The 26,285-nt window shown below is 33.2% G+C and overlaps 1 protein-coding gene across 1 annotated transcript; it reads right to left on the bottom strand.

Moving 5' to 3' along the window:
• Positions 1-14,081: 14,081 nt before the first annotated feature.
• Positions 14,082-20,825, bottom strand: LOC132619338 (sodium/calcium exchanger NCL2-like). Its single transcript, XM_060334274.1, has 9 exons — positions 20,425-20,825; positions 19,711-19,908; positions 19,081-19,262; positions 18,601-18,746; positions 18,041-18,299; positions 17,167-17,318; positions 16,021-16,282; positions 15,141-15,401; positions 14,082-14,462 (listed from the first exon to the last, which is right to left on the bottom strand). Exons 1-9 carry the CDS (start codon positions 20,771-20,773, stop codon positions 14,232-14,234), a joined length of 2,040 nt encoding a protein of 679 aa, XP_060190257.1. The 5' UTR covers positions 20,774-20,825; the 3' UTR covers positions 14,082-14,231.
• Positions 20,826-26,285: the final 5,460 nt, after the last annotated feature.

Genomic DNA, 26,285 nt, shown 5'->3' with positions numbered 1-26,285 from the left:
TACTTTGGTGTATATATATAAACCACAGGTTTCTAACGGTGGAGAAAGAAACAACACACATTGCAAAAAATTAGTTTGAGAATTGACTTCTATTATCCGTCAATATCAAAAAGATTGTTTTACTTTCCTTATTAGTTTATTCAAAAAATTGATACATTTTTATATTTAGAAATAATTTAACTTTATGAGATGATTTACGGTCACACAAATATCTAAGATTTATTTTGGACTACACATTTTAAAAATCATCTTTTATTTCTTCAAATCGTGCTAAGGCAAACTAAGACAATATTTTTTTTTCTTTTTTCTTTTTTCTTTTTTCATTAGGTGTTTCGATATTCGCTTTAATGTTTGACTAATTAAGCGCTAAATCCTACTTTGGGTGATGAAGTGTTCTTTATCAAAAGTCACTCTATTATTATAAGAGTCGAACCCGAAACTTCTATTTAGGGATTGATGAATACTTACGGCTTGGAACCTCTATCAATTCTCATCAATAAATTGGTAAAATTTAAGCTCCGTTTGGAACCTATTTGGTCCAAGTACTTTTCAGGCTCCAATAAAGAGGTTAAATGCTTCTTACGAGGAGGTTCTTCGTACCCAAGAATCTGAATTTTTAGATTTTTGATTAAAGGTATACAGATTTAATTAAAAGCGAAATTTAAATTTAAATTTTGTGAATTCAATCTTTACGTTCTAATAGTTGAACCAATTACATTTCAAATTATGGGTCAACAACCTAGTGAAATTTCACAGGTGGAGTATCGAGAGGGTAGAATGTACCTAGATCTTACTCCTATCTTGTAGCGATAGAGAGGTTATTTCCGATAGACCCTCGATTTAAGACATTTCAAATTATGGGTCAAAAATAAATTTTCTTTTTTACTTATATATATATATACACTAAATTAAGTTGAACTCGTTACTTCTTCTTGTTCTTTTTCTTCTTTGGTGAAATACTTCTTCTTTTCGAACTCATTACTCATCCGGTGTGTTTATTGATTTTTTTGTGACCCTTACGCCATTTTTATTAAAGAATAAATAACTTTAATAAAAATTAAGTGATCATTCTTAAAATTGTCCCAAGATTCTAGGGAAGAAGATATAGGAAATAGGAAAAGACGAAAAGTAATTTGAGTACTATCTAAACAGTTCATTACTTATTCTCTTATTTTACTACTTATTATGTTCTAAAATAAGTGTCATCATAGTAAAAATCACATTGATTAAGAAATCAATAAATATAATACTCTCTCCGTTTCATAATAAGTGGTTTTTTAAGCTCATGCACACCCCTTAAGAAGATGCTCACTCCTAGAAAATTAGAAGTGTTTTAACTAACTTATCCCTAATCAAGTTTTACTACTTTCTAAAAAAAAAGATATTTAATGAATCCTGACTATTTAAATAAGAGTAATCTTGAAATGTTAAAGCACCACTTATTTTGAAAAATATTGAAAAGCCTAAAAACCACTTATTAGGGAACGGAGGGAGTATGAAGTTTACTAAACTATCCATATTTCTTAAATATATTTTGAGAATTAAGCCATATTAAAAATGACAACTTCTTTAATGCTAAGGGCATAGTTCAAAATACTTGCTAAATTTTTTTGTTTTGAATTCCTAATGTGATACTTATTTTAGGATTATTCTTTTTTTTTTTACTAAAATGAAACTTATTTAAGATGGAGGAAATATTATTTTATAAAAGGCTAGAAGCAGAAATCTACTCGTCGACATGTTTGCTCCACCAAAGGTCAATTCTGTCTTAGGAGTTTTATTAATAAGAGGCTAGAAGCACACAACTGTTGTCGACATCTTTGCTTTCTACTGAAGGTCAATTCTATCTTAGGAGTATCATTAATTTATATTTACGGAGAAGGTCCAAAAATACCCTTAAACTATTGAAAAAGGCTCATAAATACCCTCCTTCCATCTTTTGGTCTAAAAATACCCTTCCATCCACCTTTTAGGTCTAAATATACCCTTAAGGTTTGTTTTTGGCTCAAATATACCCTTTAAACTAACAGAATATGTTTTTTTGTTTTTTTTTATCGGAAAAGGTCCAAAAATACCCTTAATCTATTGAAAAAGGCTCATAAATACCCTCCTTCCACCTTTTGGTCTAAAACAATATGAACGAAATAAGTTTTTTTTTTTGGGTTTTTTTTGCATTTCATGAATAAAAAAACGAAATAGGAAATTATAATTTTTTTTTTGCATTTCGTGTATTAAAAAACAAAATAGGAAATTATATTATTTTTTTTTTGCATTTCGTGTATTAAAAAAATAGGATAAAAAAGAAATTCGTTCATATAAAAACGAAATTGGAAAATATATATATATATATATATATATATATATATATATATATATATATATATATTTTATTTCGTTGGTATATATATTTTCCAAGTTCGTTTTTATATGAACGAATTTTTTTTTTATCCTATTCGTTTTTTAATACACGAAATGAAAAAAAAAAATTATAATTTCCTATTTTGTTTTTTAATACACGAAATGTAAAAAAAAAAATTATAATTTCCTATTTCATTTTTTTATTCATGAAATGCAAAAAAAACCCAAAAAAAAAAACATATTTCGTTCATATTTTTTTAGACCAAAAGGTGGAAGGAGGGTATTTATGAGCCTTTTTCAATAGATTAAGGGTATTTTTGGACCTTTTCCGAAAAAAAAAACAAAAAAACATATTCTGTTAGTTTAAAGGGTATATTTGAGCCAAAAACAAACCTTAAGGGTATTTTTAGACCTAAAAGGTCGATGGAAGGGTATTGTTAGACCAAAAGATGGAAGGAGGGTATTTATGAGCCTTTTTCAATAGTTTAAGGGTATTTTTGGACCTTTTCCGTTATATTTATACGATATATAAGCATGAGTTTGGAGGTGACTCATGTTAAAAAAAAAAAAAAAAGAACGTGGATCTCACATTAAAAAATCAAGCAATATCTATATGATATTCAAAATATCCCCCATTAAGTCAATAATGGTGATTAATTTTTCAAAAGTAATTCTGAATATATTATTATCAAGCTTCATTTTTTAAAAATTACTATTACAACTGATTACATTTTGTAGTTCCATGGGTGATATCTTACCTCACCAACTGTAATTCTATAATCAAATTAATTGAATATTGTTACAACTGAAGCACAAAAAAAAAACGCGGACCCCATATTTTAAAAAATCAAGCAATATAAAAAAAATGTGGACCTCATATTAAAAAATAAGCAATATTAAAAAAAACGTGGATCTCATATTAAAAAATCAAGCAATATCCATGTAATTCTCAAAGTATCCCCCATTAAGTCAATAATGGTGATTAATTTTTCAAAAGTAATTCTGAATATATTATTATCAAGCTTCATTTTTAAAAAATTACTATTACAATTGATTACATTTTGTAGTTCCATGGGTGATATCTTACCTCACCAACTGTAATTCTATAATCAAATTAATTGAATATTGTTACAACTGAAGGAAAAAAATGTCACACCCCAATCCTGGTAGGGTATGATGGGCACCCGACCCTTACTTAGAGTCGAGCGAACCCGCTGCTTCTCGTTATACTTATAAATCTCACAGGACTCTTAAGTCATGAAATGAAATGCACAATGGAAGATTTTCGAAAACATTCTTTTCATCTTTATCAAATCAAGCAAAATCTGTAATCATATGAAATTTGTAACATAATGCATAATGATACATCGGCTTAAATAGCCGCTTACAAGAATGACATACTATATACGTGACTCTGTCTGCAAAGTCTCTAACATAAATTATTATACCATGACATGGATACTCTGACTCGGCAACACTCCGGAAAGAAATGAAGCTCGCCAATCCCGCTGGAACATCTTCTAGCCATATCCTCTATTCATCTGTATACACCTGCGTGGCATGAAACGCAGCGCCCACAAGAAGGGGCGTCAGTATGAATAATGTACTGAGTATGTAAGGCATGAGTAACATCATAATATAGATATGAAAAGTAACAAGGAGTACGAGAGATAACCTGTCCATCTGAATGCCTCATAAGGCAGATGTCATGCATGCTTAGCCTTTTAAAAAAAAACATTTCCATACATATACATAGTAACATGCCCGGCCATTAAGGCGCGGTGTGATATGTAAATAGTAACATGCCCGGCCATTAAGGCTCGGTGTGATATATAAATAGTATCATGCCCGACCATTAAGGCTCGGTGTTATCATCATTAGCTTGCGTCCAGGCCTCCCGCGTCCGGGGCAATATCATAACATGCCCACTGCAGTGGTGTGCACATCTACGTGCAATGCCCGGCCGACTATAGCACGACGCGGTGTGAGAAAATACATACATATATATAAAGCATGCAAAAGAGCCCAATCAAAAGCCACAACTGTATCGGAGTGACGTAAGGTCGGTAGCCTCCGATTATATTATGGAATACTCATCGTCGCTTTGTCTCACCTTGAAGGAACAATTATTTTAAGGTGAGACTATCGATGAAGAATAGAATTAAGAGACAACATAGAACAGGGTCGTAAATCTCATAAGGCATCAAGCCATGTAGTCTTGGAATCTTAAAAGAAATGAGTCATCATCCATGATTGAATTGAGAAATCAGTAAATAACTCAACATTCTTATATCGTCGTTGGAATCATAAACTTAGAACCTTTAAGCATGGAGTCATTCTCATCATAGTCATCGTAAAACTTTAAGAGTCATAAATTCCTAACATTCTTGGAAATGAAATTGTTTTTATGGAATCCATACATAGCTTGGCGGGAAAAGAATCATGCTTTTGGAAATTCAATAACCTCGTAAGGATCACGAAATTCATGGGTTTCTAGCATTTGCAAAATCAATGATATTATGGATACGACACAAAGGTTTATAACGAAAAGATCATGCCTTTAGCAAGAAGGGGACTAGCCTTAACATACCTGGAAGATAATTTCTCGACTTCCAACTCACTTCATGTCTTACAATTCACTTAAGGTCATTCGTAGCCTCGTAATCTACATATAGAACCATTCATAATATTGTTAGAATCATCATCATACGATCGTCTCGAAACTTTAATTAAAATTCTTTTAGATTCTGTCGAAATTCGGGCAGCATTTCCCCTGTTCATATGCCTAGCCCGAAATTCCAATTCAACAACCAACAACATCAATAACAATACCAATAGTAATAACATCATTTCCAACACAACATATGCCATAAAACAGCCCACACACTGTTTTTCCAAATTTCTCAACCAATCAACTTGCGATACGACATTTTAATAACTTTATTTCCGTAAGGAAGCCGAAATTAATACTAACAACATCAATAATAACATCCCCAACATCCTACAAGATAAATATATGTATTTTAATCCAAATTTCTCTTCAACGCTCAATCCATAAATCAACAACATCAACACAACAACTATAACTTAATTCTTGCAGTTATTCCTTAATCAAACTTGATAAAGAGAGAGATTTGAAGATTCATACCTTGTTTTTATGAAAGTAGCAAAATCTTCAATACCCACTTGTTTCCAAACTCACTCCAACACAAAATAAATTTATAATCGCGTCTACGCGTTGCTCGGACCTCGATTGATATTCCATAGCTTGAATTTCACTCAAAATCCTCATTTTTATGTGGGATTTAAGCCCCTTTTGTTGCTGAATTTTTTGGAAAGTTTTGGAACATTTTGATGATGAAAAATGGGGTTTTGACCCCTTTTATAATAAGTTGGGTCGGGTACTGTAGCTACAGTACTGTAGCAGTACTGTATCGGTACTGTAGCGTCCTGTTTCTGCGCCAACAGCTCAGTTTGTAACGTTTATAATTCTCTACTCCGAGGTCCTATCAACGAGCGGTTTGTTGCATTATAATCTAGACTCGACGAACTTCATTTTTGGATTTTGAAACACCTTAAAACTCCAAATATACATGGAGATATACCCCTCCAAAGTTGACTAAAAATCTGTCCAACATTTCTCAAATTTTCGTCGAACTTATTTTCTTCAATTTGCTTGGTCTCGAAATCTTCCGAAACTCTCCATACATGATATTTATCACTTATTATACTAATAATGGTCATGTTCCCGTGTTTCAAAATACTCTTTCCCGATTACGGCTTACGAGATCGTATTTCACCCTTTTTCTTCGTTGTTACGTACTTTCCATGGCTTGTGCCATTCAAAACATCATGGGACGTCTCCGACACTTCATTACTACGGTGATGTACATGTCATGCTCATGTTCTGAAAATGCGGGGTATAACAAAAAAAACGTGGACCCCATATTTTAAAAAATCAAGCAATATAAAAAAAATGTGGACCTCATATTAAAAAATAAGCAATATTAAAAAAAACGTGGACCCCATATTAAAAAATCAAGCAATATCCACGTAATACTCAAAGTATCCCCCATTAAGTCAATAATGGTGATTAATTTTTCAAAAGTAATTGTGAATATATTATTATCAAGCGTCATTTTTAAAAAATTACTATTACAACTTATTACATTTTGTAGTTCCATGGGTGATATCTTACCTCACCAACTGTAATTCTATAATCAAATTAATTGAATATTGTTACAACTGATAAATTAAATTACTCGAATGTTTATTGCAGTACTGTTTAATATCCTAAAAAGAAACTAAGATGGGTATTACATTCTCAAAAGGCATTTTCCAATGTCTTAAGTTTCTAATTATATACGGAGCATCATAATAGCCAAAATAATTTATTAGTACATACTTATGATAGCCAAAATAATTTATTAGCACATACTTATGATAGGTTAAGTAAAAAAAAAAGGATAGAAATCTTATATCGCATCTATGCCCATGTTATATGACACAATATACATAATCACCATATCTATAAAAAGTTTCACGTTTTATCCTGTAACACCTCGTAGCTTTGGGCTAAGGTTTGACTCGTAAAACGATAATATAATGGAACCAATATGAGGATTTATAAAGTGTTTTGAAAACTAATCAAGTCATAAGAATAGTCTTTGGACAAAGCAAAGTCAGAAGCCTTTCTACGGAAGATGTTTTCAAGTGAGTTTGTATAAGGTCTTACTTCCAGCGACCATAACCCCTTTATTATTTGGGAATTTGGGAAAACTTCCTTGATGAAAGTTGTAGTCCTTTGAAATAGCTTTCCAACGTATATTATGGGTCTTGAACAGAGTTATGTACAAGAAGTTATGCCTATTTTACAGAACACTGTGTAGAACCGACACATGTCGCTTGTGAGGGCGCGTGCGGGCGCGTACGATGGCCTCGCGTCGCGGCCGATCGCAGAAAAACACCCTCTCTGAGTATCGACCTGTAGGGGGTCGCGCGATGCACGTGCGTCCCGGACCCAACGCATAAAAGGTCGGGTTTCGGGTCAAAAGTTGGGTTTACGCATTTTAAGTTATATTTAAGATTTGGGGTTTATTTCCCCAACACCCCATTCACGAAAAATCACCCTAAATTCGTAGAGAACAAGTCCCAAACCTCAAGAACCTTCCAAGGTAAGTTTTATCATGACTCTAGGTTGAATTCAAGTCCCTAATCCCTTTCTAACTTGAGTAAACCCTTCTAATCCATAGAGTTATGATTGGAACATTATTGTTGGATGTAGAAACCCTAGAACCCAAATTCAAGAGGATTGGACTTCAAAAAGGTAATGTTTCTACTCTCTAATCATTCATAATAGTGAATTGATGAGTTCTTGGGAGAATAGTAAACGAGTTTGATATAGAGAATTATGTGAACTATGCTAGAGTTTTTGGATTGTTGACTTAGGATTGTTGTATTCATGTGGGTGATGAAGAATGACGTTAATTACATCTAATTGAGATTGTAGAATCAGCTAGAAGTAATAGAATGGGGATTGGGTGAAGAAAACACCATTAATGAAGGTTGTGGAGCTTCATGCCCACCAAGTATTTGATAAAATGCTTAGATGATCAAAGCATGGATATTGTTGCTAATATAGAATCCCTATGACCTGTATTGTTATAGATTAAAGTTGAAGGGATTGAAGGACATTGTGATACGCTCAAAAGAAGGAAGTCAAGGTATGTAGGCGCTATCCACGTGTGGGAACATCCTTGTTCTTCCCCATGTTTCAGTATTCCATGATTACACACCAAGTTTTAGGATTCTAGGTATATTCATGATAAACCCTAGACACTTGAACCATGATGTATATTATATGGTCAGTTACGATTCCGTTTGATTAGTCTTAATTTACTGTTTTGGTGATTGAGACCCAGTCTGTAGTCTATGAAAACCCATAACTTGCATCCCATGGGTTCTATAACACAAGGTATAAGATATTTTGCTTATTTCCGTGAAAAGCTCGTATATATGCATTTATTGTCATGTCTTCATGTACCCATGTTCATGTCAAGACTCAGAAATCATGTCTTCAGTTATTTTCATGTTCGAGAGTTGTATTAATACCGAGAAGGCTCAGATAGCCTGAAACTACGTATGCCAACGTAGGATAAGGATCGCTCCGCCCAGTTAGGACGATTCCTTCATGTTTTCCCCATTGAGGGATTTTGGATCCATTCATGTCATGTTCATGTCTCGTGCCCCGGCAAGGTACGAGATGACTTAGCTGATCGGGCCGAGATCAGACTCCACGTTTCTCCCTGTGGTGGTTCATGTCAGTATTACAGATTATTTCATGCTTACAGTACTCATGTTTATGTTCAGTTTCAGCATTCAGTTTTAGTTTCAATTTCATGTTTATGTATCATGTGCCTGCTATTTCTCTTATGTGTTTACACACTAGTACATTCAAAGTACTGACGTCCCTGTTTATTTGCCTTGGGGGCCTGCATTTCACGATGCAGGTACTGACTTACAGGACGACGCACTTGCTCAGTAGCACAGCTCTCGTATCAGCTTTTGGGTGAGCCCTATTCTCTTCGAGGTTTAGTCAGTTGTTTACCTTATGTCATTGATGCATTAAATGTATGCTGGGGGCCTTGCCCCAACAAGTACGTTTTATGTTCAGACTCATACAAGAAGTTTCATAGACTAGACAAGTCGGTTGGGTCATGTTAGACCTTCAGAGTCGGTTAGCCATTTTGGCTCAGTTATGGTATTATCCGCCCTCTTGTTTTTAAACAAGTATTTTATAATTACTATGACTTCATATGTTTTCTTAAAGCCCATCATGTTTCATATTATGTTTCCGCTTGTGTATGCCTCATGATGATTCAGCAAGCCATGTGGTTCGTTCGGTCACATGCAGGTAGGCACCGAGTGCCGTGTTACGCCCAGACCATGGTTCGGGGCGTGACATAGCCTAGGGGAATGGTAGTTCAAATGACGTTTCCGTATTTAGAAGTAATTAAAAATTCAATAAGTTTTGAAATTCTGGTCCAAATTTGATTAACGCGTAGTTTAAAAAGTGTCTATTAGCCTTTTTCTTAAATAAAGTCATATAAACTGAAACAAAAAAATAATATCATCGCACAAATTATTGAATCCGTGCTCCCAAAATTTCTATTTTTACATACGTGATTTTCAAGAAATATTATAGAATATATCAATTCTTTTTATAACTGCATAAAAATAAAATTATAAATATACATTTAAAAAAATTATTAATATATGTTGGGCCCGTAGTGGCACGGGCTCTAGTATCTATCTATCATTGATAAGAGGCTAGTAGTTCATAGCTGTTCGTCGACATGTGTATTTTCTATCAAAGTTCATTTCCGTCTTTTCATGTAGGATGTTATACCCATGCTTTTATGTACATACCTTTCCCACCTTGGACAAAAACATTGGGCCAGTTAATTGTGTTTCCCTTTCCTAATAGGTACAGCACAACTTCTTGTGTAAATATGGGCCCAGCTAAAATTTTCATGGCAAACTTACTCAAATGACTACTTTATTGTAGCTTCCTATCATTTGTAGCTATCCTTTTAAATATTACCATTTGTAGCTATATTTTAGCAAAATAGTATATGTTTTCGCGTGTATTTGTTGCCAACAAATATATGAGAACATGATAAAAAAAAAAAAGGATCCTTGATTTTAGCCTTTAACGGTGGAGCTATTAAATTAGATATTAATATATTTTTTTGATGTATTTTAGTGATCTCTTTTTTTGCTTTGATGTATTTCAGTGATTTTTTTGTTTTTTGCTATAATGTATTTTCATGTCTTTTTTGTTTTTTAATGTATTTCAGTGATTATTTTTTTTATGGATTTAACTGATATTTTTTTTTGATGTATTTCAGTGGCTTTTTTTGATGTATTTCAAATACATTGTGTACATTCCAACTACATATGAAGCCAAATATATTCAAATTTTCGTGTATTTGAATGGATTTCAACAAATACATTCAGATACAAGAGAAAAAAATTCAAATGCATGACAAATACATTAAAAAACAGTGTGTTTGACTATTAACAAAATACACTCAAAAAATACAAAGACAAATACATTCAAACATAGTGTATTTGTGAGATGTAGATTTTTGAATGTATTTGTATTTAGCTTTTAACAAATACACACGGCCAGATCTGAGACACTATCACCACCAAAAACCCTAATCTCTCCACCACCACCAAAATCCTAATCTAAGACACCACCACCACCAAAAACCCAAATCTGAGACACCACCACCACAAAAAAACCCCTAATCTTTCAACCACCAGTAAAACCCTAATCTCTCCACCTCCACGTCATCTTCTCCGCCGCTCTCTCAAAACCAGTGCCATTGCCGCCACCACCAACAATACAAACGGCCAGATTTATGCCATCGTCTCACCGAATAGAGTGAAAAGAGAGAGAGAGGGGTGAGCACAGAGGGAGAGGGAGAAGAGAGAGAGAGGCGACAGAGAGAGAGAGAGAGAGGGTTGAGCACAGAGGGAGAGAGAGAAGAGAGAGAGGCGTGGCCATGGTGTGGTGGTTGAGAGAAGGGAAGAGAGATTTTTTAGGGTTTTGAGAAATAAAAAATCTGAAATGTGTAGTGATTGGGAAAAAAGAAAGATATATGTGTTTGGGTATGTATTTTTTATATAGCTACCATTTGTAATTTAGAAAAGTTAATTAGCTACTAAATATAATTAAATAAAAGGGTAGTTAATATTAATAATTAGGTCTTAAAAGAAGCTACAATGAGTAAAAATTTCAATTTTCATTGCTCACGTATCAATTTACGGCCTTCGTTTTGCTAGTTAAAACCACAGACACGTGGTCTTGATATTTAAACACTAAATTTGTACTCCCTCTGTTCCAAAAAGATTATCTTAGTTTGACTTGGCATAAAATTTAAAAATAAAAGAAGACTTTAAAATGTGTGGTTCAAAACAAACCTTAGATATTTATGTGGCTATAAATCATCTCATAAAGTTAAATTGTTTCTAAATATAGAAAGATGTCAATCTTTTTGGGACAGACTAAAAAGGAAAGAGACACAATCTTTTTGGGACGGAGGGAGTAAATTTTAATTAGGCCATGTGTAATTGAGTAAGGCCGGAGCCGTGGAAATAGGCTCCTGCAGAAATGCAGGGTAAGGCTACATACAGTAGACTCTTGTGGTCCGATTTTTTTTTCTGACTTCGCACGTAAGGGGAGCTTAGTGTACGGACTGACCTTTTGTAGATCTTAATTATTATCCGGTCATCAAGTTTACACATGATTATACCTAAAATAAGTCAATGTTTCCATCCTATTTAGCCTATTTTTTATATACTTTAAAATACTTAAAAAAGATAATCATTATTTAAATTTTTATCAGGATTTCTATTTTTTAATGCTTAATTATTGATTGAGAATGATATTCATGTTTATCATCATATATTTAAATATTAATGGGTGAATTAACGTAAAAAATTCAAACTCCATTCTTAAGATTCTTAAAAGCTTAACAACTCCTAAATGAATTTTGTGATTTATAAATAATAAATTGTCATTTTAAATAATAACTCATACTAATTGGCATTACACTGATCATAGGAAAAGTCCTTTTAAACTTTATTTTTCAGTTAATACTTAGTACTAATAGAATTATGATACTTTTGAAAAAATACCTATACTCCAATATTTGAAAGTGTTATTGGGCCTATGCGTAGCACGAGCTATCCCTTACTAGTACATCATCTATATTTGTTTTCCAATCTTTAAATTTTGGGAACCATTAAGAGGAAAGCCTCTAAGGACAGTGGTCCCTTTTGTGGAGTAACCTAATGGATGTATAAATGCTTATTATAGCTTTTGTCTTGTGGGATGTGTGATTCAAGATAAGAATAAGAGCCCGTTTGGATTAACTTATAAGTTGCTTATAAATTGTTTATAAGCTGTTTTCAGCTTTTTTGAGTGTTTGGCTGGCCAGCTTAAAGTCATTTTGTGCTTAAATTAAGCTCAAAAAAATAATTGGGCCCATTTAACTTAGCTTATCTAAAGTAGCTTATAAGCTGAAAACAGCTTATAAGCCAAAAAAAAATAAGCTAGACTACCCCAACTTATTTTTTTTAGCTTATAAGTTGTTTGTAGCTTATAGGCATAAGCCCATCCAAACAGGCTCTAACTTTTCTTCTTCATTTTGTTTAAATTCTTTTTTCCTTTTTCAAGTTCACAACAAGAAGATGGAGTAATCTGTTTTTTTTTTTTTTTTTTAATTCTTTTATCTTATCTCTGGATAAAAACCTTTTCTGAAAGCATTATGTTGAGTCACTTCAAGAGTAGAAACGACAGCTCACCTCACCTTTCGTAAATGAAAAAGATAAAGAAAAACTAAAGCCACAAGTTGCAACAAAAGACAAATCAATATTTGTGGCGTCTTTGGGCATTGGGTGCGGACCCTAGTCGCTACTTAAAGGGAAGTTTTTTTTGTGGCAACCATAGTATCCATTGAAAGTCTTCTCTGGCGATTAGAGTCACCACAAATGCCCATTTTTTATTGGTGAGCTCCTTTTGAACACTTTTGCTGGTAATTTTTGTGACAATTTTATTATATATTACTACCTCTGTCAAAAAAATCGTCATCCTTTTCTTTTTAGCCTGTCCCAAAAAGATTGTTTTCTTTCTATATTTAGAAACAATTTAACTTTATGAGATAATTTACAGTCACACAAATATCTAAGACTTATTTTGGACCACACATTTCAAAAGTCTTATTTTATTTCTTAAACTTTGTGCCAAGTCAAAAGAGGACAATCTTTTTAGAAACGGAGGGAGTATCATTTTATATTTGTGGAGATCAAAATATCCCCACGAGACTAACTGTTTATGGAAATTTTAGAGGACATCACAAACAAGTTTCAATGATAGGACTATTCTTAACTACCCTCAGCTTCAAGTCACTGCTAAAAGATCACTATTTTTCTATTGAATTTCCCACTAAAAAATATTTAGTGACTATTTTCCACTAAATGTTGATGTAAAAAATTTTATTTTCATATGAAAAAATTAAAAAGCTTCCTTATATGTTAATGGGTATCTATTTCCCATTATGTGTTTTTCCAGTAAAATTGTTCGGTGAAAATAGTATTGAGTTGTACAAAGTAAGATATTAGAAGTCATCCTATAGAATTCCCTAAATATATTGAATGCTTCACATTGTGTCGTACCAGAAAAATCCAACAAATTTGGTGAGTCATCAAGGAACAAAGTGTAATAATGGAACCACAAGTAGATGACAACGGTGTTTCCCATACATCAGAATGAATCGATTCAAAAGGAGCATTGAATTTATTGAGTTGGAGAGGAAAGATAACCGACGTTTTGTTTTTCCAAATGACAAACAGTAATAGAATTATTATCAAATGAAGATGAACAACAAATAAGTTTCCTACTCCCGTGGCTCATATTAGTTGCGCATGTTACTAAAAATATCCGTCTTGAAATACTTGTCAATTTATAAAACCAAGATAAAATTAATTAAATTTTCCTATTTTGTCCTTGACATTAATTGTTTTTGAAATAATCAATATTGATTATAGTGCAATTTATTAGAGACAGATAAAAGTAATGTAGTAAAAGGCGTGTAAAGGAGACAAGTAATATGGGGCGGAGGGAGTATGAGCTAAGCACTAATTTACAAACACATCAACGGTCTATTATCAATTTCAACACTTCTATACAAACACGTAACTGCTTACTCATAAAATAGTTTCAACACTTAAAAATAGTCATAAACTATTTACAATCAGCTTAACCCAAACGACCTCTATATAGATAGTCCCAACCAAAATATTTACTGAAGAAGGTAAAAGAGGAGTACACAAGAAGGGTAAAGAGAAAATGCCAAAAGGCTTGTCCAAAGTGGATACCTGTTGCTGAATAATGCAAGAAGCCCAATTGTTGCACATGCCACCAAAACTATTAGCACTTGTGCTGAATAGTCCCAAGTTAAATCCTTTGCACACACTACAACCAATAGTGTTGTCATGCCCATGATGTTGTTCATGATCACTCCAACATATATCTGTTTGCCAAAAAGAAAATCAAACATTTTGCATAATCAAATGTTTTTCATTTATCTTAATTGAAGGTTAATTTATAGAACCATTTCTTCTCCATTTAGCTATTAGGCGATCCATGGAAGACTTCAGATTTGGAAAGTAACCAGGATTTGAAGTTTATGGATTCTGAATTTGTCACAACATTCGTAGCTCGTTTCGTTACTAGGTTATCAATTAAATAAACCATTTCTTCTCCATTTAGATATTAGGCGATCCATGGAAGACTTCAGATTTGGAAAGTAACCAGGATTTGAAGTTTATGGATTCTGAATTTGTCACAACATTCGTAGCTCGTTTCGTTACTAGGTTATCAATTAAATATTTATATATATTAATGAATTTCCTAATAAAGATGCAGAGTGTAAGCAAAAGCTACTAGGTTCGTCGAACCGGGGGGTAGAGCTAGAATACTGGTTACAGATTCGGACAAACTCAGGAGCTTTAGTCCGAACACTGCATTTGTATTAAGAAATTTATTGGTTATGTGAAAATCATTAATTTAGAACCCAGTAACTTAAATGCACTATAATTCCGAATCCATAAACTTCAAATCCTGACCCCTCTATCTAAACCCGTACGTAATATTGTAGCTCCGCCCTGACGGTTACAATTCTTATTATGAGGGAGAGAAAGAGTTAAACCTCTGAGAATGTCAAAGAAGCAGTTTTTGAGCTTTTCTGACTTGCTGGAAAGATTGCTGCTATAACCATTCTTGCATTTATAGCCACTGGTACTATCACAAAAGGAATGAGGAAAGATGGCATTCCAATTTCTTCAGACAACTTTCGAATACTAAATACAAGTGGTTTTGAGCACAAAGTCAGCATTGCAATCCCCAAAATCACTTGAAATACATATTTTCCCACCTCATAGACCAAATTTTCATCTTCATCCCACATAATCTAGAGACAGTAAGATTACATTAGTCAATTGTAAGGAATCTTTACATCGAAACTTCAGGAAAAAAATAATGAAGTGAAGGATAATCGTATGTACATGCGTATTGAATACTATATCGAATAATTAATGACGAGTTGAATTCATATTTTTCTACAGATACACAAAAAAACTGATGCGAGTCGACTCTACATTAAAGAAGGGAAAATTGTTGATGGTTCAATAAAAAATGAAAGAATTATCTTTATCCCAAGATAATCAAAGTGATCTTTAAACCATCAAATTTTCTTCAAATAATAATATCGAAAAGGTAACTTTCTAAATTATTTTAAATTTAGAAATATAATTAGTTTTAATCATTCTTAATAAGTTGATTTTTTTCTATTTGAAGGAGTATGAAATATGTCAATTTCCCCCATTGAGCCGCCTGATTCAAAATCTTTCTTTGCATATACAGTCAAACCTCTGTATAATGACGTCGTTTGTCTGATTTTTTTTTTGGCTATTATAACATGAAAACAGTTACAGTCCCAAAAAAATTTGTCGTTACAGTGAAATGTTGTTATAGAGAGGTCTGGCGGTATATTTTTCACGATAGATGTAGGATAGATATTGCAATTTTACCTTGTCTAATTCATCCATGGCCCTCTTCTTGTCCTTGCAATTAGGCACTCGGGTTACTGTGTTGAGCCATCTTATCATCCCGTGGATGAATTCCTGTTCATCGATCATGTCATTACGATCTGTGTCGAAATCTTTCATCAACTTCATTACCAAATCATCGGTATTTAGTTGCACTTCTCCATATTTGACTGAACATATTAACCTTTCCAGTTCAGGCTGTGTTATGAAATTGTTCCCATTACTATCATATTGATGGAAGATTCTGCAACATTACAAGCAAAGATGAGGAACAGATAGGTCTAAAGCCTTTTTTGTCTCTATTTAGATGTGTTTAGTATGACAAAAAAGGAAAATATGTTCCATGAGGATGTCACATTTTGGTGTTTGGGTACCCCAATATGTTTCCTACGAAATTATTTTCCATCGATAGAGGGAAAATGACTTCCCTCGTTTATGCGCGCCGGAAGTCATTTCCTTAAAACTATCTTAGTTTTTAGTGTTAAGGGTAAAAAACACACCTTACGTATCACTTTTTTTTGAGTTTCCTACCTGAACTATTAGCTGTTATCACCAACTAGTTTGCAAAACACCCCTCAACTATCAGTTGTTCACTTTTCCTACCTCAAACACACATCAACTATCAAGAGGTAGGAAAAGTGAACAACTGATAGTTGAGATGTGTTTTACAAACTAGTTGGTGATAGTTTAGATAAGAAACTCTCACACCTGATAGTTCAGGTATGATTTTTTTTTTAAAAGTGATACTTGAGGTGTGTTTTTGACCCTTATCTCTATTTTTCACTTATTACTTTACACGACCAACACTTGGAGACTACTATTAATATACATCTTTTTCCGAAAAAATATTTTCTACTCACAAACTAAACACCAGAAGACATTTTCTAGGAAAATGTTTCCCACAAAAAATGGCACCCTTTTTTATCAGGGTAGGAGTCAAGTTCGTTAATGTCAACAAATCAGCCCCGTATTGATAGCGATTCAGATCACCTCCCGAAGCCTACCTAACCTAATTGTGTGTGAGCAATCAATTGTGACAAATTGACCGGTCCATAATTATGAGAAATGACATTCGTCATACTAAACGCGTGTGATATTTTCTTGTGGAAGGAATCAGAAGGAACTTACTCTTTTATACATTCAATATTGGGACTTCCGTCATCTTTGAGAATGTGTTCAGCTTCTAATGCTTGGCTTTCCACATGCTTCAAGATTTTTGCCATTCGTTGCTCGGTTTCAGCTATTTCATCTGTTTGCTTCTTAGTATACCGTTGAACAACCTGTCGAGATATAAGAAAAGTTCTCAAATGAAGTTACATGTATTTGAAATTGAAGTGGAAAAATTTACAAAGAGTTAAAGCTGCATGCACAGACAGTGTAAAAAACATGTATACAATCACCAAAGGCAGACCCAAGATTTGAAGACGACGGGGGCACCATTATCTTCTTCTCTTTTTCTCAAGAGGTCACCATTATCTTAAATATAATCATGAAGAGAGGAAACTGAGTTGGGACTTTTTGAGAGGGGTTTTATTGAATGAAAAAGGGCGGTGCGGGCCGAAACCAAAGTAAAAAGCAAGATAAATCTGGGGATTGAACTAAAAACGAAAAAACCCAAGAAATGCAACAAGTGGATTCAAACCCAGGTCGTCACACACAGACAGAGGCACTAAGCAGCGAATTTGACCAGTGCCCAAGCCAGTTTTGGTATGTCAGGGTGTCTAACGAGATAGATGAGTTTCTAAAGTTATATAGACATTATACATGTTTTTTTTTTGTTTTTTTTTTCAAAATTGACGGGGTTCGGTGACCCCCCTTCCTTCCTTGCAGCTCTAACGATCACTTGGCAAAAAAGTAAGTTACTTGCTATAACAAGTTAAATTACATCGATAGATTTTTACACTGTCAGCGTGTACAAATTAAATCCAATTAAGAGCACCAAGGTACTAGTTTATGCTAACAAATAAGTGATAAAAGGAATATTACTGAAGTTTTTGCTTGCCTCATGCAAAATCCTTCTGGCAGTAGAATCATCACTTTTAGCTAATATCTTTGCTTCTTCTATCCATCTTTTGCATCCTTCTACAAACTCATACTCATCAATTCTGTTGTCATTGTTAAGGTCAAAGTACTTCAATATTTTGTAAATCGCATAGTCCTTATCCACCTTAACCTTCCCAGATTGCATATCAGTCACCAAATTCTCCAATTCAACAAGTGTTATGCTTTTGTTTGCATCTCTATCTGTCTCAGCAAATAACCTGCAGAGTTTATAATTAGCCAACATCTTTAAAAAAACACTACTTCTGCTGTTTCAATTTAAGTGTCTCAGCTTGACTAGGCACGAAGTTTAAGTAAATAAGGGAGACTTCTGAATCTTGTCATCTTAAACTAAAAATGTGTAATGTACCAAAAAACCTTTTGAATCTTGTGGTGTTAAACAGAACATATAGAAGGCTGGAATTGGATTAAAAAATATAGAAAGAGGCTTTTTTTAAACATATTAAAAAGAAAGTAAGACACTTCAATTGAAACAGAGATATTCTTTTCTCTCGAAATTACCTTTTGATGACGTGAATATCAGGTTCCCCTTGTTCATTGATGAGCATCCCTCTTGCATGCCTTTGCACATGTTGGAGAAAAGCAGCTAGCAGATTCTCATATTTCGAGTATTCTAAACTTCTTTCTTGAATCCATGGATCCAAAAGCTATGGAAAAACAAGAAGTTGAAATTTTCAAGTCAATAAGAATAAAGTCACACAATAAATAGACAGAGTTGATTACTCGGTCACTCAACTAATAGAAATTGTGCAAAGAGTCTCTTTTCTTTATTTTGTAATAGAAAGGTCACTCTGTTTTTGCCATTCCACACACAAATTGTGCAAGAAAGTCATTTTTCTTTAGTTGATCGATCTTCTTAGTACTCAACTCTAAACAAAGATCTTATGTACTAACAAGTGCCCTATAATATTTTCAAGGTAAAATTTTGTTCTTCATCGTGTTCAATGTTTGTTTTAAATTTTGAATTCTTGAAATAATTACCTGATAAGTGAAGTATGACAGCAAAAATGTGACTGATACTACAAGTGCGGTGAAAATAACGATACGCCTTCCAAAGTATGTGTTGGAAGCATTAACAAGCAGCACTAGAGCAAATGGGATCAAGGAGAGAAGCATGAATCCAGCAGTGTAGTTAGTCCTTTTGTCAATCGTAACGCCATTATCTGTAAAATATTGAAGAAATTAAGATCCTAACTTAGGCTTCAATAATTAACAAGAAAACTTAAAGCTCTTTTAGCTTCTCTCTCTCTCTCAAGGATATTCTATTTAGCCAAACTTCTAAAATCTGTTTATTTTGAAAAGTATTTTTTTTATCGGAAGTGCTTTCGGAAAAGTATGTTTGGAGAATAGCAGTTTGTGTTTGGTTAATCAATTTGAAAAACACTTTTGTCAATATTAGAGCAGTAATTTGTATTTGGCCAAGCTTCCAAAAGTGCTTCTGAGGAAAAACTATTTTTTTTAGTTTCTGAAAAACAACTTCTGCTACGAGTCAGAAACACTTATTATTTCCCCCAAAAAATTTGGCCGAACACTTTTAACATTTTAAAATAAGTATTTCTGACTTCCCAGAAGCTTTGCCAAACAGATTATGAAGGCTTGTAGAAAACTTACTCCTTAAAACCTGAAAACAGTTCAAACGTGATGATTCTGCAGGTTGAAAAGATGATTTTTCATGCTTCTCTTTTGCGCCAAATATGACGCATATTCCCCACATAAAAGTGAGATTAAAGACAGTGGCTCCAACATTAGTGGTTACTCCATTAGAGACCTGATTCTGAGCTTTCTCTTTACTAGAAGCAACTCCAGATGCTACAAGAAAGTAGTACAATAATAGTAGTATTAGAATCTTAAAACTACAACTAGTTGATCAGGTATAACAGAATAGTGACTGTAAATAGAGTATTCGGGCTAAAACGATTCAAAGAAGCTTTAATAAAGTGTGATATTGTCTGTTTTGGATTAAGCCGACACAATTTCCCACAAAAACCTCATAAGAATATTCAACACCTAATAAGTGTACATAGGCTAAGGCACTAAGCCGGACCTCAGACCATCACTCTATCATTTTCATACTCCTCATGTTGACTATTGACTCTAACACCAGTTCTTAAGCTAAAACAACCCAAAGATATTTTTTACATAGTATGATATTGTCCACTTTATGCCAAGCCCCACAGTTTTCCCGAAATGACTTTACATTATTAAGAGTATCTAATACCTTATAAGTATTTTTCTTTTCTTTTATACTTTTCATGTGAGATTTTATTCGCACACCCAAAAAAGAAAAAAGAAAATGAATGGACGATGCAAATTGCATTTACTAACCGATCACCAAGATAATCCTTGGAAAAGCCTTCAAGATCTGAAACAGAGAAGCGCCGAAGATGCCGGTGCCAAGTATATTAAAGATCGTTGTGCTTCCATTCGAGACCAGTTTTTCTCCTACAATCAGCAAGCATTGATAGATTGCTACTAGGAAAATGAAACTTCCAATGCTATCAGCACATGGAAAGAAGCCATATAGATGGTCACATTTGCCATATGTAGCTTGATTTTCGACTCGATCAACTCCATCCGAGATAAATCGATCTGAAGAATTTAGTCTCAAAATCCTGCTTTGCACCTTACTAACAACAAAAATAAATGTGACTAAGTATAAGGAAAGCTTTGGCATTATTGCAGATATGAAGTGTATGTTACTATGACTACTAAGACTGAATGATTGAATCCATAGATAAATGTTATTTTTATAGTGGAAATTCTGCACTTTACTCTATAGATCAATATTAAAAATTGACTTGACATGTTGACTATAAAATTTAGCTATGCACAGAACTGGAGAACTGGCCCCTACAAATCCCCTTTTTCTCCAAATATTTTTCCAAGACAAAAGAAAAGACTACACTTGTTTACAAGAGAAATCTGCTTCCTTTTACAATATTGGCATATGAAAAGGTAGTTGTACCATTCGAGATTATTATAATTCTCATTACCAAAAGAAGTTAAAATTAGCTAGGAACTTCGTCGCTAATCCGTTGCTAAATTGCTTGTAAATAACAATTTTTTTTGATAATCGGTCGCTAATCTTGATCAGCGACAGTTTTTACTTTTTAGTTATAGAATTTGTCCGCCGCTAATTCCTATTTTTAGTAGTGTCTGCTGTTACTGTTTGGTTAAATCTTTGGAAGTGTTCAGTGCTTTTGAGTTAACGGATCCTATTCTTCAACTGTTGAACTCCATCAACATTCAATAAAACTTGAAAGGATTTTTGGTTTAAAAAATCAACTAATCTAGATTCACTCTCAGTCGGCCAACTTAGGGTATAATATGCTCCCTGCCAAGAAGTTCTTCATCTCCTAAATCCTGATTACTCAAATTAAGGGAAACTAAAGAATCAGAACAACTAATTTGAATTCCATTGATTTTTTCATATCAAGTAATACTTGTCTGTACCGGATATATGCAACCTACATCTACATCCCACTACATGCAAAACCCTTTGTACGAATTAATTTCTCATATGATCATCCAACTTATGATTTTCTTTTTACACACGTCGCTAAAGTGATTTTGTAACTTCAGAATCACTGAACTTATGGCTGGTTGCTGTAAACATAAATCTTGTTGGAAAACCACTAGATACTTACCCGGCCACTTAACAATCTCTAAATTTTATCGAGACACGAACCCCCCCCCCCCCCCCCTCACCCTCCTTTTTTTTTTTTTTTTTTTATAACCGTGGTGTACGGATCAGCTTGCGTGTACCTCGACTAATTTGTGCACCTCCCACCAGTATCAGGTAACTTTGTCCACCAAGGCTAGAAAAGATGAAAAGAAATCACCTAGTATTTTATATCTGTTGGGATTTGAATCTGAAAGCTCATGGTGCTCAACTCACTTCATTTACTACTGGGCTACACCCTTGATCGTACGAACCACCTTTTTTTTTTTTTACCTGTTAAAAGAAAAGATAAACAAAAAAAAATCCCAGATGAATAGAATTACTCGATACCTTTGCTGATGGGAGGTATAGGTACTCATGGAATTAGAAGACATAGGTGCAAGCTGGCCCGAATACCATAGTCATCCAAAAAATATCCCACATTATGCCCTTCTTCTCAAAACCCACAATGGAAATATCTAATTCTGAAAGCCCCAAATGCTTCTAAGGCAATTAGGATTCAACAGAAGCTCTGCATTGATGAACTATTTCAGGAAGGAAAAAAAAATGAAAATTAGATTTACAATGCATGCAATACATAAAGCATAGCTGCAAAGACTCAAAACAGACAATACCTAAAGCATAGCTGCAAATTAAATTTACAAATTGCAAGAACTGAAAAATGGGCAAGTGTGCTAGAAACCGAATAGTGTTTCTGCTATAGAATCATCGTGGCATAATCATGTTGAGATAATGAACGTAACGTTACTTTGGGCTAAGTTTATAAGTTAGTTAAACTTACTTATAACCATATATTTTTTGGCTACTTAGTATTTGGTAAACAAAACAAAATATTTATAAAAGTTTGTTTGGTTAGCTGATTAAAAGTAACTGATAAATATTTGAAAATTATGTATTTTTTTTTATACTTTTAGGTGCTGAAATTGACTTTATAAATAAGCAGCTATACGTTTAGATAAAAATATTAAACCTAACAATAAACAATTAGTAAGTTGGGTAAAAAGGTGTTGATAGGCAATTGTTAAAATAACTTAAACGTCTTTAAAGCCGTTTACAAGGAAATCGAATAGAGAGATAATTAAATGTTGTGTTTTTGACAATGAATATTTAGAAGGTTATCAAAGATACTAGGAATAAAATTATAAAAGATTTGATTAAACCAAAAGTGCTTATAAATTATAAAATCATAGCATATATATATTGGGACATAGAAAAATAGTAATTTGCGGTGAATCATGATCATAAATAGAGTTAGGATTTGAAGTTTATGAGTTCTAAATCTGCCGCCAAATTCATAGCTCGTTTTAGTGATTAGCTTTGCAATATTTTTTTTTTACATATTTAATCATTTTGTAATACAAATTTAGATTCTAAACAAAAATTATTAAATTCGTCCAAACTCATACCTTGTTTTTATTTTAGTTTCGCCCCTAATTATGATGATGCTAAAATGGCTATTGATGCCATCGTCATAGGATGATCGTCATCATGATTTTAATACCTCTAAAATGATTGAGGAAGACTATAGACAAGTCTAGATAAAGTTACCATTCATTGACAGATCACTTTTTTATGAAGTTGTGACAAGTTAGTGCACTACTTAAAGAATTTCAATTACATAAATCTATTTAAAGTTTTAAAAGCAGATAATGACTTGATATTGATTTTAAAATAAGAATTGACCCTTTCTTTTTTGTTTGAAAAAGAATGAAATTGATCAGCTGAATCTTAAATTTTTTTTTTTTTCAAAAGTTAATCTTTTTGAAAAAAAAAATTGCAATGTTAAAAGGAAACCGATGTATAAAGAGAACTCATTGCTTTGAATTTATTGAAGTTATAACTTGATGAAAAAATTATTTGAAGAAGTTATTAAATACCTCAAAAGAGAGTGTCCGTCATTAATCAAGAAGAACTCATTTTATATTATTCTTTTTGTGGGCTAGTACAGAGCGAGAAATATGACAAGGTTCCCACGCAAAAGAATTGAGCGGCAAGGAAAAATGGATCAGACCCTCCCGTAAGGATCTAGTAGCTCAGTTGGTTGGATATTTGAACTCTCACCTTGTTGGTGAGGGTTCGAATCTCCGCATTGTAATCACCTTCCCTTTCCCTCAATGTAATAAAAAACAATTAAAAAAAAAAAAGATCGACCCCCTCCCGGTAGGCGATATAGATGACAAACCTTATTTTATCCCAAGTCCTTCTATTTTTTCTGTTCCACTTTATAACTGGATGAGCTTGATAATACACTTGATCATAATACTCCACATTTTGTTTTTAACAAGAATGATTTATTACTATGGCTTGTCGATGTCATTTTTTATTTGCTAAATACGAGGTCTTTGTGTTTTTGTGCTGCTAGTCTTTAATTACTATTATTTGATGATAAAATCATATAAAACCTATGGACCCAAACTTATTTTGTTAAATTAAAAGAAAAGGGGTATTAAGATATACATCCGAAAAAGGTGGAGATTTCTTTTTGATTTATCCCACTCCACAACCTTTAAAAAGTAGCCCATAAATAGCTGAAATATGTTCTTGATTGATTTGGCACGACACTGAATTTACGGAGACGAGGAGTACTAAGAGTGTGTTTGGTATGGAGGAAAACAGGGAGGAGACAGAAAATGTTTTCCGATTTTTCCATGTTTGGTTGGTCAAAATGTTTTGGAAAACATTTTTTCTAGGAAAACAAGTTCCTTGAAAATAAGGAAAATGACTTTCTTAATGGAAGTAGAAAAAACAAGTTTCACAAGTAATATTGCAAGTTTATTGTCTCCTCCCCGCCCAGCCAACACCCCTAACCCCTACCCCTGGACCTTCCCACACTCCGCTATCCCAGAAACCCCACTTCCCACCCTACACCACCCAAACTACTCACCACCTAATCACCCCCACCACTTAACCACTCCCTCCCCCACCACCCCCACTACCTCCCTTCCCACCCCTATAACCACCTACCCCACCCCTACCCCTACCTCTCACCTCCCTACCACCACCACCTTGTCTCTCAACTTTGCAAAACTAGGCACTTTGTGAAAATAGTAATTTTCAAAAATAGCAACTTTACAAAAGTAGTTGCTTTCTAAAAACATTACTTGCGAAAAGTAGCTACTTTTAAAAAATAGTCGTTTTTCAAAAGTAGTAACTTAAGAAAATAGTCACTTTTAGAAAATAGTCATTTGTGAAAGTAGTTACTTATAAAAACTAACTACTTTGCAAAAGTATCTATTTTCTTTTAAATAGCCTCTTTGTGAAGTATTAAAATAACCATTTTTGCAATGTGTCCTTTGTAAGATAGTGACCACTTTTGTACTGTAGCCATTTTAAAAAGTGACACAAAAATGGCTACTTTTCTAAAGTGATCATTTTTTGAAAAATGTCAAAAAGTTGTTATTTTTGCAAACTTGCATTTAAACTTGCATTTTCAGTCGTTTTGCAAGAAATATATTTTTGCAAAAATAGCCATTTTATGTCATTTTTCAAAAAATGATCACTTTAGAAAAGTAGTCATTTTTGTGTCACTTTTAAAAATGGCTACAGTACAAAAGTGGTCACTATCTTACAAAGGGCATGGATAAATGGAGAGAAAAGTACTGATTGCAAACGGAATTTTAATTTTTTGTGTTAATAAAATTATGATTTATTATGTTACGGCCTTGAAAGAATGCAGAAAAAAGAGAAGTCATAGGTGGAATCTTGATCTTTATGATGGATGCTTCATTGGATTAATTTCACCAATAGTTACTATCCTTAATTTTTGTAATATTAAAGTAACAAAACTATTTTTTGTAATAGTAAAGTCAATAAATTAACTATTTATTATACTAAAGTTATAAATTAATTTTGTATTAAATCACTAAACTGTGTGTTACTTGTCTAGAAAATATAAATCACCAAAAAATTAAATTTTCAGAGTCGAAAAATAACATGTCATCGGCATCTTCATGAAAATAAGAAAGGGGGAAAGAACAAGTAGTTGAGTAAACCGTAATGGACACTTGTCATGTAGAGAAAACCTTACACAATTGACACTAATTATATCTCATAATTAAGATTTTCCACTCCTATCCTTTATTTAGTAGGAAAGTTAAAAAGATTTAACATCTGTTAGTGCTTACTTAGATTATATATAAATATTCTTGAGATAATAATTTCTGGTTACTTACCAAGCATGAGAAAATAAGTATAAAATTCACTTATGTAGGAAAACATTTTTAAAAAAAAAAACCGATTTTACATCGAGTTTCCTTCCGATCAAATGCACCTTTCAATCCTCTACATTTTCTAAGGAAAAAAAAAAAAGAATTTAAGGGAACCATTAAAATCACCATTAGGTGCATTGCGCTTTTTGGAATCTTTATAATAGGCTTAATTCTACAAAAAAACATTTTATGCTAAACTGAAAAAACTCCTACCTTCCGTCTTTCCTAGACAAAAGGAGAGGTGAATTGTTATTTCATTTTAGGTAAAATTATTAATCCATTAATATTAATTCATT

The sequence above is a fragment of the Lycium barbarum genome, chromosome 11 (assembly GCF_019175385.1).
Source record: "Lycium barbarum isolate Lr01 chromosome 11, ASM1917538v2, whole genome shotgun sequence".
Taxonomy (NCBI): Eukaryota; Viridiplantae; Streptophyta; class Magnoliopsida; order Solanales; family Solanaceae; genus Lycium; species Lycium barbarum.
This window is presented reverse-complemented; position numbering and strand designations above follow the sequence as displayed.